The 15805-nt window shown below is 34.9% G+C and overlaps 2 protein-coding genes across 5 annotated transcripts in view; both read right to left on the bottom strand.

The window, feature by feature from the left end:
- LOC306888457 (liprin-beta-1-like) overlaps positions 1–8138 on the bottom strand; it is a 28113-nt gene extending 19975 nt beyond the window's left edge. For all 4 annotated transcript variants that reach the window (XM_079446770.1, XM_079446773.1, XM_079446771.1 and 1 more), the window contains exons 1-2: positions 8000–8138; positions 370–453 (exon numbers count right to left, since the gene is read on the bottom strand). In XM_079446770.1, coding sequence (XP_079302896.1) covers positions 370–433 — 64 coding nt within the window. In that variant the 5' untranslated portion in view covers positions 434–453; positions 8000–8138. The remainder of the gene's footprint in view (positions 1–369; positions 454–7999) is intronic.
- A 351-nt stretch (positions 8139–8489) lies between these two features.
- Positions 8490–15333, bottom strand: LOC306888326 (guanylyl cyclase inhibitory protein). The gene is made up of 5 exons (XM_079446542.1): positions 15156–15333; positions 13995–14127; positions 10626–10775; positions 10369–10474; positions 8490–10226 (listed from the first exon to the last, which is right to left on the bottom strand). Exons 1-5 carry the CDS (start codon positions 15230–15232, stop codon positions 10102–10104), a joined length of 591 nt encoding a protein of 196 aa, XP_079302668.1. The 5' UTR covers positions 15233–15333; the 3' UTR covers positions 8490–10101.
- Positions 15334–15805: the final 472 nt, after the last annotated feature.

Here is a 15805-nt window from a genome sequence, read left to right as displayed (position 1 = left end):
GAGGAAATGCTTTAATTGCTAAAACCTCAGGAAATCATGTGATCTGACAGGCGACTCCAAATTGAAATGTCAGCCTTATAATAAGCCAGTGATAAATTACTTGATATGCCAGACAATTTGGTCAATGTGCTAATATCGGTCCAATCTTATGCTCTTTAAACCTCAGTAACGTTTCATGAAATGAGTCTGTAACATTTTCACTGCAGAACATTTCCAATGTGGATAGAATGAACAAATGTACCAATGTGAAGTGAATTATTTTGTCAGGTTTAAATGTGGAGGGACCGTTGAATTAGGAATAGAAGATTTTAAATCACTTTTGGTATGGTTAATGGAATTGTTGAAAAGTCTAAATGAGTACAATTTTACCTGCTATAATACCATCCATTTGCTCCAAGGCTGCTGCCAACATGTCACTGGCATCAGACATCATCTTGTTCAGCTCTGTTTATCCTGAATAAAGAGGAAATAAGAAAATAAATATTACAGTAAACAGCACAAAATGCATTTAGGGAATCTCTAAACACATTAATTGAAACCTTTTGAAGGATTAGGCACGGAGTAAGTTAAGACTACAAATCTGAATGAAGAAATAAATGCTGTGCTGCATGTTTGATACATGCCTAATGTTATTCAGGAAAGTATTACACAAACACCAAAAATTTGTTTAGAATTTAACAGAATCTAGAGCCAGATCAGAAAAAACATAAACAGAGGCCGAATAGACAGAAAAATGTGTTCTACTGTTATTGTACTATTATTTATATACTATCATAGTATTCATTATGTACATTTTAAATTAGGGTTTATTTTTATATTTTCATTTTATTTCAGTACAATGCAAGTTTTAGTTTAGTTTTTTTTTTTTTTTTTTTTTTTTTTTTCTATTTAGCTTTATTTTAATTTCAGCTTTAAGTTTTAAGAATTTTATTACTTCAACCTAAACTTATTTATTTCAGTTATCTGTCATGCCAACATTTCTAATTCTAATTCTAATTTAGTTTAATATAAGTTAATGATAGCAACACTGATGTATGCACAGAAACTACAGTGCATGAAAGTATATTTCTCAATCCTTCCCACTGATCTTCATTTCTAACTGTGTATTCATCTGGACGGGGTCTCCCTGTGATGGTTCCAGAAAGCAGAGCACATCCTTTGGGTGAAAGGTTGGCTGGTTCTCAGCTCTCTACTGTTCCCTGGGTAACGCAGTCAAGCTCCAACCATTAGCCACAGATTTTAAAGAATAACTGAGCCATTTATTTCAATTATTGGCACAGTGCTTGTGCTGCTGCTGGGGACACTGGGTACTTTGTTGGGGGACTAGCGGGGACACATTGTTAGGCCCTTTTGGCACGCGGCCCGAGAACACAGCGGCGGCATTCTCTCCGTTTTAATCCTCAAAACAAGGAGGTGAAGAGACACCCTGTCATGTTCTGATATCCCATGCACCAGTGTTGATCAATTTCTCTGCCGTAATGGACAAATACAACAAGCCAAAGTTTAACTTACACATCTGAAAGAAGGGAAAGTGTGCTATGCTAAGTGAGAATTCAGTTTTTCTGCACAAAATTGGCTTGTGATCTAAGTCAGATGAGCTATTCTATTTGGAGTCATTCAAAGAAATACGTGAAGCATAAAAATCACAAAGCATCACTCTGAAATCATGTGTTGTGGTGAAGGACGATGCTACAGGCTGTATACATTGAATTAGCAGTTAATAATCCTTTAAAACGGGTAAACACAAATTGTGTGTAAGAAGCACGCAGGGATTTTCAGAGCAACTTAGTTTGACAGCAAGCCTTTTTAAAGGGTCTTATACCATAAAAAATCCCCGTATTGTCTAATAACCAGCTCTGTACAGTGTACAAGCAATTTCACACATTTCATTTGCAACATTTACACTGGCCATGATCTTACTGCACCAAACCTGTTGTCAAAGTGCTAAATGTGGTCAGAAGTGGGTAGTAATTTTTGGAAAATGCACTTTTAAGAGTAGAATTAAACCTGGGTAATTTACTCAAGTACATTTCTAATGAAAAAAAATAACTTTTACTTCATTACAATGGTGACGTTCCTCTTGTAACATAATTTGTTTCACAATATATGTTAAGAAATGTGTTGTTTATTCCAAGCGCGCTGTTTCTTTTTAAGGGGCATTAGCGATGACCCATTCACAACTGAATCACTCTTGAGTCCATTCACTTCAGAGACTTGTTGGCAAACAAGCTGGCAAAATAGTCTGAATAGGTTTGTGAATCAGTTTGAATTATTTCTTCAGTTCCCTGCATGCACTGAATCATCTGAAGCTATTTTTCACTCATAATGGCTGAATGTTACATTTAAGAACACGGAGAATGTAAAGAGTGTTGGATGAAGTGGCCACGAACCTACAGTAAACTGACACAAATTCTGCAAATGCATCCTATTGTTTGCCATCGATGAAAATGTTTATTAGTTGAACACCTGTGTGTGCTGTCTGTGAATGATTCCACAGGTATACATTTGATTTTATCTCAGATAACATATTTTACAACCAAACAGATTATTATGGTAAAAGTAGATCCGTCAGTGTGCATTTGATTTGTTATGTTCAGATGTTCTTTCCTCTCTGTCAGTGGTCCCTTCAGATGCATTCAAGCACAAAACTCTACTTTTTGATACTGTCTAATAATCTTAATGTAGCTGTATTATTATATATATATATATATATATATATATAAAAAAATGACATGAAATGATACTGGGGCTAGATATGAAATGCCAGGAACAGTGCTCGTCTCTTCTGAGTTTGTTGCAATCTAATTATGACTTTAATATAATCATTTAATAATCTAATATTAAATAATAACGTTATTGTCTTATAGATACACACACACAGTACTTCATTCTGTAACCGAAATTGAACACTTGAGATCAATTTAATGCATCGTTCCTGAATGAAATATCAATTCAAAATATATACAATATTCAAAGGCAGTATCCTAACAGTTTAGCACCAAAGTTTAATTAAAGTTTGCAATCCAGTCACTAGACATTACATAAGGCCACTGTGACTGGCGGTGTGAATGTATCCAGTTTGTTAGAAGACAAGTGGATCAAACTATTTTTCAAAAAATGTTGTGAAATCTAGGTCAGAGTAAACTAATGCCCTTCACTAGTGTGAAAGGTTTAGTTTTTAAAATATCAATTCTTTGATCTAGAACTATTATGAAACTTTTCAATCTGGTCTTTCAACTATATAGAAATAACAAATCAAAACCTTGTCTGGAGACTCCTGTTATGTCTAGAAAAGCTGTGCTACACAAACATCACACTGGTCACATGTTCACACAGCACGCTTTGGTGCATTTTTTCCTGCATGTTTCTAAACAGTTCTGTCAATCTACATTAATATCACTATTTAGAGCAAATAAAGCAGCAAACAAGAACTCACTGGAGTTTCTCTCTTTGCCTGGAAAGCCTTTTATTATGAGCTAACAACCACCATTTTTGCATGGCTGGAATTTCCTCTCATGGCGGGAACATGGTGGCTTCCAGCCTGTAAAAAGCGATAACGCGTTCTTTATGAAGCTCATATTTCCTCTCTGAATCGTGTGAAGTCGAACAGAGAAATCAAGACTCTGGGTTCAGATCTACAGTATCAACATCAAAACAGTTTATGCGCATGCAAAAACATCATGCTGTTAAACATCAAAAAGTTACAGCACAAGTATTTTTCTAAAACCAAAGAAAAATCTTGAAGTAGGCTGTGTGTTTCAACAATCCTTGGAACAAATCTTACGAGAAAACACGCCAATAATGAAATTAAGTGGGAAGAAATGTGAGACATGAAGCCTGTCCTTTGTGTGGAAATATTTTCCTGGACTCAAAAGAACACAAGCCTGTAGGTGCAATTGTCAAAAGGAAACTGTTTTTTGAACGTAAATAAATATTACTATTTGCACTGTTCCCTGAAAAGGGCTCAAGATGGCATTAAATAAAAGGTTATGAATATGAGCAGAGAATGAGAATAAGGGAAAAACCCCTAATGGCCTCTCAAATCCATCAGACGGGCACCTAAGGGCACAATGTGTATGAACTTTATCCACTCCACACTCTGTTTGAGCCGTATTAGCCACTATCCCTCTCTGAACCGCTCTGACTGACTGACAGAAAAACCTCTGCTGGCACATGCTGGGGAAAAATAGCAGCCTTCGGGTCATTCATCTCAACAGAAATAAAAGCATTTATGGCAGGCCAGCCGTGTAAGCCAGCAAATTCGCCTCAAGTCAAGCTAAAGCATTCATAGAAGCATGCTGGAGAGTCATGGGAAAGACTTTTTTAATGGCTCTGTAAGCACATGTTCATCTGATAAATAAATATGTACGCCAAGCTTTCTAGTAAATGCTGATGGTTATATTTTTCATCAACACTGAAAAAACAATGGGTGTTAACCAATAAATGGCCAAAAGTAAAATCCTATATTATTTTTGCTAAATTAATTTATTTTTAATAAAAAAAAAAAACACTACAAATTAAGAACAATCATTTCAAATGTAAATTTAATTTTAAGTATCAAAACACTATAATGTACAATATTAAAAATGTATATTCATTTAGCGCTTTGATAAAGATTAAATTAAACAGTGTCAGTCTTATTACATTATTGGTGTTTTTAAAGATTAAATTGAGTGATAAATGATGGCAAAGGTAATTCAAATAGTAAAATAGGTTAAATTAACATGTCATGCACAAATATTCAATATCAATAAATAAAAAAAAAGGTATAGCATTGGCAGAAAACAGATAAATCACGCATCCCTTGTACTTTGATATATAATAAAGTACTGAATGACTATCATACTCATGTACCATAGTGATTACACTATTGTTCACAAGTTTGAGGTCAGTAAGATTTTTAAAAAATAAATTAATACTTTTATTTAGCACAGACACATTAAATTGATATACATTTCCAATAGATGTTTGTTTGTTGAAAATAATTAGAAATGTGTATTTCTCAAGTGTATCAGAATGATTTCTGAAGGATCATGTGACACCGAGGACTGCAGTAATGGCTGCTGAAAATTCAGCTTTGCATCACAGGAATAAACTGCATTTTAAAATGTATTTGAAACGGAAAACAATCATTTTAAATGTAATATTTTAAATAAATATTTCACAATATTACAGCTTTTACAGCATGTTTGATCAAGGATAGACATAAAACGGTTCATCTAATTATTTCAAATAGATAATAATTGACTACATTCATTATTCTGGTCACACTTTAGATTAGAGTCCAATTCTCACTATTAACTAACTATTAACTATGACTTTTGCCTTAATATACTCCTAATTACTGCTTATTAATACTTAGTAAAGTAGTTCTTAAGTTTAAGAATTGGTTTAGGATTAAGGACTTAGAATAAGGTCTTGCAGAATAAGACATTAACATGTGTTTTAATAATAAACAGCCAATATCTCAGTAATATTAGCTAATTACCAACTAGTTAATAGTGAGAATTGGACACTAAAGTGTTACCAAAATTCTTAACTCACCAAATTATTTAAAGTGAGAGGGGTACATAAACGCATGCATTTTAAGGTTAGACTTTACATTTTTATGTTAAATCCACTATTGTACAGTATAGAAATGTTCTACAGTCTATATAGTATTAAGTTCAATTACATAAGAAGTAACTGTAATTAAATTACAGAAAAAATATGAGTAATCCCTCACTTTACATTTCAAGGGAAAAGTTATTAAATTACAGTCACTAATTACTTAGAAACTAATTACACCCAATACTGTTCCAAAAACATCACAAAATTTGATGACCACAAATGTTTGAACAGTAGTGTACATCATACACCAATTCATAGAAAACCATGCTATTACCATGGTACATGTTCAAAACAAAAAACTTTGTATTGACATATTATATCCTTTTTTCCCTTCGATTTTAATGTGTTTTTATCAGATTGATTGTGCCAGTAGGTTTTATACACCGATAAATACTATGCCTGGTTTCACGTTGATGAAAAAAAGCAGTCAGATGTGATTGCAGCGTTTGAGCCAAGCGTAGAGTTATAAAAGATGTTTGGGGCTCGTGCAAGTACTAGAGGAACACAGATGTGAACAAGCCTTCAGTCCAGCCTGCGCATGTGGGAGGAGGACAGCCTCTGCTTACAACAGGCTCCTTTTCTTACACATGCCAGAAATAGAAAAAGAATGGAACATTTATTTATTTTTTTTACTTAACTCCATTCTTACATATTTGTGGCTATATTGGGGCGTCACTAAGCAGAGTTTTATACATAAGCAGCCAATAAAACACCACCGCTGACTATTCTCACACTCAAAACTTATAAAGGGACACCCATCTGACACTGATCTGAAATATCCTGTCACTATACTAAGCCAAAACGTTGTCGTAGAATATGATGCATCATACTTCACATAACCACATGGAACAGAGAAAGGACGCCTGCCTGTTTTCAAGGGTGTTTCATATGCTATCTATAGCTAACTGTAAAAAGAAAAAAATTCCACACTGCTTAGGTAAATGCACACTTGCAAATATAAGTGGATAAAGGAAAAAACGTGTATTTTAGCCCTTCGAGATGGTAATAAGAGTTTGTTACACAACAAATAAAGATGGCTGATGAATCCTGCAGGCTTACTTTGGGCTGCAAACACAAGATTTAAACAGCAAATGATGCTCTTTGAAGTCTTTCATTAGAGGCAGTTACTGTAAACATCACGCCATTTACACAATATCACAGATGTGTGATGAAATGGACTTAAATTACAAGGACAAAGCCAAAACTACAAAAAGATTAAAACTAGTTGAATAGGTACAAAGAAACAGCATGTAACCCAGAATTAAATGTGAAATTTTGAACTAGAAAAGCTGAAATAGTATTTTCTTGTAAATTACACTTGTTTTATTTACAACTTCGAAAACATTTTTTTTACAGCGTAAACCAGGGTTAATTGTGACTTTACTGCAATATTATTTCTGGGAGGAAGTTAATTTTTAAAGTCACATACCTTAAGATGCTGGCTACAGAAATAAACCGTTTTATTGCCAGGAAAAAGCTAAAGCTGACAAAACATTTTGTGACAGCTAATGGCATATTGCAACAGGAAAATTGTATTGTAAAAAACCTAACCATTCATGAATCAGCAAACAACATACAAAAATATCAAAACAAATTACTTCTTGAGAATGCAGTTCAACCTTTCATTACATAACAATCATTACATAATGTTAGCCATTACAAATTATGATATTAATGGGGATTTTGGGAGATGGATTCACAAATGTAATGTAAAAGCTTGTAACAACATAAAAACCGCACAATTGTCTATTTGTTACTGACTTGATTCAAAACCATACTGATATTATACTTCCAGTGTGACAACATGCACATCCAAAAACACATGCTACACACGATATAAAAATTAATTTAAATAGAGGAAATCACTCCAAACATACTTCTGTAGACTGTACAGCTAAAAAGTAACAATTGCGTTCTGTAAGCTCTGTCTCAGTCCAGATCACAGGTGAGGATGAGGTAAAGCACTCCTCTTGTTCCTCTGTGGCTAACTTACGTGGAATGTGTGAATCACTTCTTCACAAACACAGCTGTGCCTCAGATACCTAGTTCTGCTCTTCAAATCACACCTTATGTTTTAATTTATTTTTAAATAGTTTAAAATATACCTTGTGCTTTGTTTTAAGTATTGCACATGTACATAAATGCTGTTTGTAATCAATCCCTTAGGCTATGAAAATATAACCACGTGTGAAGAGATCATAACTACGCAAAAAAATAACTTTTTTTACACTTCTGTCGTCTACTTTTAACAAATATTTATTTTTTTGACACAATTAAGTAACAAGAAAGTTTCCCACTCAAGCAAGTTTAGGAAGCCAAGTAAATTCACAAAGAACTAATAACGTTATATATCAGTTACTCTGACAACAAGAATGCTGTAATTACTTACCGAATCTGGACCGCCGTCTAAAGTATGAGAATTACTCTTTTCTAGTGTTTTAATGTCTTTCCGAGATTTGCTCTTTCCTCGCCAGCGCCATGTCGACAATGAAAGTGGGAACGTGGGACGTCATAGAAGGGAACATCCTACTACGGTGAAGGCGTGCTGCTTAATATTCATGAACCATGTCTTCACCATTGGATGGTCACCGAGTCATCTCATTAATATTCATGAAGCGCTTTTCGCTATTGGACGGGCACTAAATTGCATCACCTCTATCTAATTAATATTCACAAGACGAGCCTTCGCTATAGTAGCATTAGTATTAGTTTTTGTAAATTTGTTAGGCATTACTTCTCTTATAAATAGTAAAATATGTCAAAAAACTAATTTGGAGCACTTCGGAAGTGTTCATCATAAATCAGCCAAATCATGATGATATTCTGATATATGTGTGAGGGTTAGGTTTAGGTAATTGTACAAAAAAACAACAACAACAAAAAAACCCAGATAATTTATTAAATCATTCTTGTGTATGAGATCAAAACTAATATAGTGAAACCAACATGATTCTGCTCAGATCTATTTATTAGCCTGTCATTTAGTCTTTTTTAATCTAGCACACGTCAAAACTGAGGTGTTCCTCTGAAGTCAGTTGCTCAGCTGCTGGAATAAGGCAGGCATATTTAAGGCACAATTTGACAAGACCAAAAGATTTCAAATTCTGTGTATCAAAACCTAGTGAGGAATGCAGAAGAATACTTAAGAACACAACTGTACAATTGTTCATTGTAGAATACTGATAAAAGCCTAGGGAACTGAAGCTGAGATATCAAGTCAGAATACATATGTTTCTGTACATAATATGTAGATTTTATGTAAAATAATTTTACTCCAAATGAAAGATACATGATGGCATAAGAATCTGATAGATCATTTCAGTATTTTGTAATCAATAGGCTAATCAAACTCAAAATTTTACAGATTTTTCTCCTTTAAAAAATATATATATATATATTTTTGGGATTATACAAATACATAACTTAAGGAGGTGAGACTGAGACTAATATTTAATCAATAATTGGTTTCTCAGTAGAAGTTCATATGCTTGGCAGTATAGTATTGACATATGTTTCTAAAAAACAGCCTTATAAGAACCTAATAAAACAATTATTTACAATAGCTATTTAGATTTACTTTGTGAATTCACATGGTCTACATGAAAAGATACATAACGATTTAATAAACTGATCATTTAATAAGATGATAAAATAATAAACTATCATAACTAGGCACAAAACTAACTTTTTACACTTCTGTCGTCTACTTTTAACAAATATATAATATATTTTTTACACATTTACAAGAAAGTTTCCCACTCAAGCAAGTTTAGGAAGCCAAGTAAGTCCACAAAGAACTAATATATATCAGTTACTCTGACAACAAGAATGGATCGCCTTCTAAAGTATGAAAATATACATTTTCTAGTGTTTTAATGTCTTTACGAGATTTGCTCGTAAAAAAAGACAAATAATGATTTGAAGTGTGTTCAGGCATCATTTCAGTACAATCAATTAATCAATATAAATATACATACATATATTTTGCATCTAACATCAAAAGTAGAATGTCAATTTATAGGTCACCATTACAGCAATATTTCACCCAAAAAAGAAAAATTGCAAGATGTACCCTCAAACCATTCAATATGTAGATGTAGATGAGATTTGGAGAAATTTAGCATTACATCGCTTGCTCACCAATGGATCCTCTGCAGTGAATGATGGATTTGTTACTTACAAACATGCAGCTTTTTGCTGCACAAGATATTGATTGATAAACTGGAGTCATGTGGATTACTTGTAGATTATAATGATGTTTTTATCAGCTGTGTGGTCTCTCATTCTGACGGCACCCATTCACTACAGGGCTGAGGGTGAGTAAATTTCAGCAAATATTCATTTTGTGGTGAACTATTCCTTTAATTAAAAATAATCATACTGACGAATGCATGAATGTCTCATCTTTAAGGCATTCACAACAGCCCCATCACAAAAAATACTGTAACAGCCATGATCTCCTTTATACTGAATATAAATAGACCCACAGATTTACAGCACTGCATTGCCCTTGAGAGGCCTCTCCATCTTCACTGTGTTTGGATCACACTCCAGCATCTCTCTGATCCATTCGTCATTCAGTGCACCTTCAATGAATTCCTCTTGACTGATAATGGCTATAGAGACAGAAAGAAAGAGAACTTCTGTAAACTGCCATTTTCTGGTATTGAATTATTGTAATTTCAATTTCAAGAGTGGTTGAAATAACTTTGCTACTTCAGATAGCAATGTCTCTTGTACTGATAGCACGTAGCTTACCATTTTTATCTTTGTCCAGCCGTGCAAATATCCTGTTGGTGCATTCTTCAGCAGTCAGTGGATCAGGTTTGGTCAGAGATGCTGCAACACTCATCTTGTACACAGCCTGAGTGAGGGCAGTCATGAGAGAATATTAATTTGTGAGTATATATTGCCCTCTACTGGAGGAATCCAGAATCACGTAAACAAACATAGTAAAATGCAACAATCAGATTTAGAACAGCAAGTAACAGATTTTTTCAGCTATAGACACTTACCTGCATGATTTCCAGCATCTCTGAGCGTGTGATGGCTCCATCTTTGTCTTTATCATAGAGTTTGAAGGACCAGCGCAGCTTCTCCACCGTCGTGCCCTCAATCAACATGCTGATAGCTGTCACATATTCTCTGAAGTCCACAACTCCATCCTGTTAAATGGCAATCATATCACACTTTTTATACAAATAGTGAAAATTGCTCAAATAAATAAATAAGCTATTATAGGTTTTATTCTAAATTAAATGCAAAATTAAATTTGTTTTAATAATGAGTTTATTTACAGTTTAAGCCGTTTTGTTGTGTGTTTTTGTCATTTTTATTCATTTTATATATATATATTATGCAGGTGCATCTAAAAAAATTAGAATATCGTGAAACAGTTCTTTTTTGTGTGTAACATTTGAAAAAGTGAAACTTTCATATATTCTAGATTCATTGCATGTATACTAAAATATTTCAAAAGTGTTTTTGTTTTTATATTGATGACTAGAGCTTACAGCTCATGAAAGTAAAAAATCCAGTATCTCAAAATATTACAATATTTTCTAAGATCAATCAAAAAAAAGGATTTGCAAAACAGAAAAGTTCAAGTTCTTAAAAGTATGTTCATTTCAGTGAGGTGTGGCATGGAAGCGATCAGCCTGTGGCTCTGCTGAGGCACTATTGACCCTTCAGCTCGTCTGGATTGTTGGATCGACTGTTTCTCATCTTTCTCTTGAAAATATTCTATAGATTCCATATGTTGTTCAGGTCAGGCATGTTGGCCGGCCAATCAAGCACAGTGATATCATGGTTAGCAAACCACTTGGAAGTGGTTTTGGCACTGTGGTCAGGTGCTAAAGTCCTGCTGGAAAATGAAATCAGCTTCTCCATAAAGCTTGTCAGCAGATGGAAGCATAAAGTGCTCCAAAATCGCCTGGTGGACGGCTGCATTGACTCTGGACTTGATAAAACACAATGGACCAACACCAGCAGACGTCACGGCACCCCAAATCATCACTGACTGTGGAAACTTCAAACTGGACTTCAAGCAGCTTGGATTCTGTGCCCCTCCAGTCTTCCTCCAGACTCCAGACCTTGATTTCCAAATTAAATGCAAAATTTACTTTTATCTGAAAAGAGGACTTTGGAGCACTGAGCAACAGTCCAGTTCTTTTTCTCCGTAGCCCAGGTAACATGCTTCTAACGTTATTTCTGTTTCAGAAGTGGCTTGGTAGCCCTTTTCCTGAAGACGTCTGAGCGTGGTGACTCTTGATGCACTGACTCCAGCTTCAGTCCACTCCTTGTGAAGCTCTCCCAAGTGTTTGAATCGGCTTTGCTTGACAGTATTTTCAAGCTTGCGGTCATCCCTGTTGCTTGTGCACCTTTTCCTACCTAATTTCTTCCTTCCAGTCAACTTTGCATTTAATATGCTTTGATACAGCACTCTGTGAACAGCCACCCCTTTCAGTAATGACCCTCTGTGACTTACCCTCTTTGTGGAGGCTGTCAGTGATCGTCTTCTGCACCATTGCCAAGTCAGTAGTCGTCCCCATTATTGTGGTATCAAAGAACAAGAGATACCCGGAATTTATACTGTAGGGATGGTCATTTAATGAAACTCAAATATAAATATTCTAATGTTTTGAGATACTGGATTTTTTACTTTCATGAGCTGTAAACTCTAACCATCAAAATTAAAACAAAAAAACTTTTGAAATGTTTTACTTTACATGCAATGAATCCAGAATATATGAAAGATTTACTTTTTGAAATAAGTTGCAGAAAAAAATGAACTTTTTCACAATAATAAATTTTTTTGAGATGCACCTGTAAATCACGACTTCCCACGTGGGCCTAATGGTTAGAGAGTCAGACTCGTAATCCAAAGGTTTCGGGTTCGAGTCTCGGGCCGGCGGGGATTGTAGGTGGGGGGAGTGAATGTCCAGCGCTCTCTCCACCCTCAATACCACGACTGAGGTGCCCTCCACCGAGATGCCCTCCACCGAACCCCCAACTGCTCCCCGGGCGCTGCAGCATAAATGGCTGCCCACTGCTCCGGGTGTGTGTTCACTGCTGTGTGTGTGTGTGCACGTTGGATGGGTTAAATGCAGAGCACGAATTCCGAGTATGGGGTCACCATACTTGGCAGTATGTCACTTCACTATATATATATATATATATATATCTGTGTGTGTATTCAGTGAAGGTGTTACTGTATTGTGTTACTTCAGTGAAGGTGTTACTGTACTGAATTGTGAAGGTTACTTTAGAAATGTAATAGGTTACAGATTACAAGTTACCCTATCAAAAATGTAAGTAGTGTAACTATTTCAATTACTTTCTTAAAGTAATGTAATTGATTATATTTGATTCCTTTTTGATGAATAATTTTCAAACATGTTAACCAGGCAGGGTTAACCTTACAGTAGTATTCATCCCTGATTACTGTCAGACTTTCAAAATGCTTCATCTTTTGAAATAACTTTAAAGTACAACCAGCACAAAATCAGACTTATACTTTGAGATCATTCTGAAGTTTAAAACCATAAGAAATAGTAATAGTACTAAACTCCTGAAACATTGGCGTCTCATAATTTAGAGCAGTCACTGCAATTTATGAAATAAATCAATTATACATGTAGTATAATACATGTAGGGGAAGTCGTGGCCTAATGGTTAGAGAGTCGGACTCGTAACCGAAAGGTTGCGAGTTCGAGCCCCCGGCCGGCAGGAATTGTAGGTGGGGGGAGGGAACGTCCAGCGCTCTCTCCACCCTCAATACCACGACTGAGGTGCCCTTGAGCAAGGCACCGAACCCCCAATTGCTCCCCGGGCGCCGCAGCATGGCTGCCCACTGCTCCGGGTGTGTGTTCACGGTGTGTGTGTGTGTGTGTGTGTGTGGATTTGTTCACTACTCACTGCTGTGTGTGTGCACTTGGATGGGTTAAAGGCAGAGCACCAATTTCGAGTATGGGTCACCATACTTGACAATACGTCACGACTTTTTTTTTTTTATATGGGTGCGGGTGAAAAAAAAATCAGATGTAATCCCCTAAGTATAATTGTTAACATTTTCATAAGTAACTAATTTAATTACACTTTTTTTTTCTTAGTGACTGTAACTGATTACAGTTACATTCATTTTGTAATTAAATTAAGTAATTTAGTTACATGTAGTTACTTCCCAACAATGTACTGTATATATTCTACTCTACTTTACTTTTTTAAAAATCCATTCCGTAAAAAGAATCATTTGGGAGAAACAAGTTAGTATAGTGTCTATTATTATGCCTCCGCCTATTACAAGTCAAGTCAACATTGAACAGCAGGCTTAAAACATCACGTGTCAGACCTCAAAGCTTGTTTAGTTTTAATCTGTGAAATACCCCATTGTTATCTAGCGTGCGGAATATCTGCTCTGCATACTCCGCGGACTCTTTTCCCACGGTTCCATTACAGAAGTGACGTCTGAACTCATGGAGGGTGATCAGTCCACTGGGACATTCATTCAGGAACTTCCTGCCAGACACGAGCACAAAAGTGGACACATTTTTAAAAATATTTAGATTATTACTGAAGTTTTTATAAAGCTGAAAGTGTGATAGTGTAGTTTAAAACTGATATCAATCAATTATTTTCTCATCTTAAACCACTGATAAATATTAATTAACCTTGGGTTTTTTAGTGTTGTAAAATAGATATTGTTCGATCCAAATAACAAATTAATTCAAATAAAATAAATACACATTAAATAAAAATACGCTTTAAAATGGTTTATTAACTATATTTTTTATATACATAAATCAACATAAAAAAAAATAAATACACATTAAATAAAAATACACCGAAATTTAGTTTTTCCTTGTATTATTTATAAAATGCACTATAAATTTCTGAGTAAAGACTTTTCAATGAAATCCTACACCAATTTTTTCAGTGTAGAGACAATGCATTTTTTTTTTTTTACAAATTTTTCTTGACAACCCTAAACTATGTAATTAATTTCTAAAAATTTGTAAAATTGTATAAAAAATATTTATATTATAAATATATATATTTACATTTATTAATACTGGTAGCTCTTAATAAACACTTGATAACTTAAAGATTTTTTTGTTGTCAGTACTATATGATCATTTCTAGAACAGATACATTATGAATGATTATTAAAAAAGGCAGTGGTCTTATAATGCACGTCAAGAAATGAAATATTCCAGGAATAACACTGCAGTAAAAGGACAAATAAAAAAAGGACTCAAATAAGCAGGTGACCTACTTATGCTGAGAGTTTATATGGTTTTACAGTCATGGTTGGCATTTTATGGTCTATAATAAAAATCTTCAGTATGGCATGACCCTTTCTTGACACATTTTATGGCTGTAATTACTCTCCAATAATAAAGACCCAGAATGAGGAGATTTGTTTTGCACAAAAGCATCTATCAGATGACGTGTAAGCAAGCTTATGTATCCTATTTTTACTAGCCGCTTCACTAAAGCCCAGCTGTAGTCATAATAGTCACCAAGTTAATATTTTGCAAACTTACCTGAACCATTCATAAAGCTCGGTGACGTAGGTACCACCTTTTCTGCAGGGTAAAGTTGCGGCCTGTCCCATCTTCATCAATGCAACAAAATCAGCAATGGCAGAGATGCATATATAGCAAAGCCCAGCTTACTTCTCTCTCACTTAATCATTCTTACCCAGACCCTTCTTCATCTGTGAAATTAAACTACAGTAATCTCCCCGCAGGAGGCCGACAGACAGGTGAGTGACACAAATTAATTACCTCAAAGACACATGAGTGACACTTGAAATCCTCTAGCTTCTCCAGGCCCAGCAGCAGTCAAGAACTCTGCATAATATTATATAAATTGACAGTTGCAGCTCCATATTTCTTCTTTGAAGTATCAAAAATATGTGTCAGTTGCTTGTGAGCTGACTTGTTCTGGTGACCTAGTTAACAAATACTAAAAACCATTGTGTGCATGCAGCTGAGAAAGCTTGTGAATATTCTCAGAAATGTGAACGAGAACACAAAAACCATCAAAGACTCTCACGGAAGATTGTGATTTAGCTAGATTCATCATTTGAGTCAGCATTGGTCTCACTCTTGACTTAACCAATGAATGCACTCAACAGCTTAAACAAGCAGCCTAGGTGAATGGTTCAGTTTTATTAACATCGAATTGGAAC

Source organism: Barbus barbus, assembly GCF_936440315.1.
Source record: "Barbus barbus genome assembly, chromosome: 22".
Lineage (NCBI taxonomy): Eukaryota > Metazoa > Chordata > Actinopteri > Cypriniformes > Cyprinidae > Barbus > Barbus barbus.
Note: the sequence above shows the minus strand (reverse complement) of the source record. Positions and strands in the feature narration are given on the sequence as shown.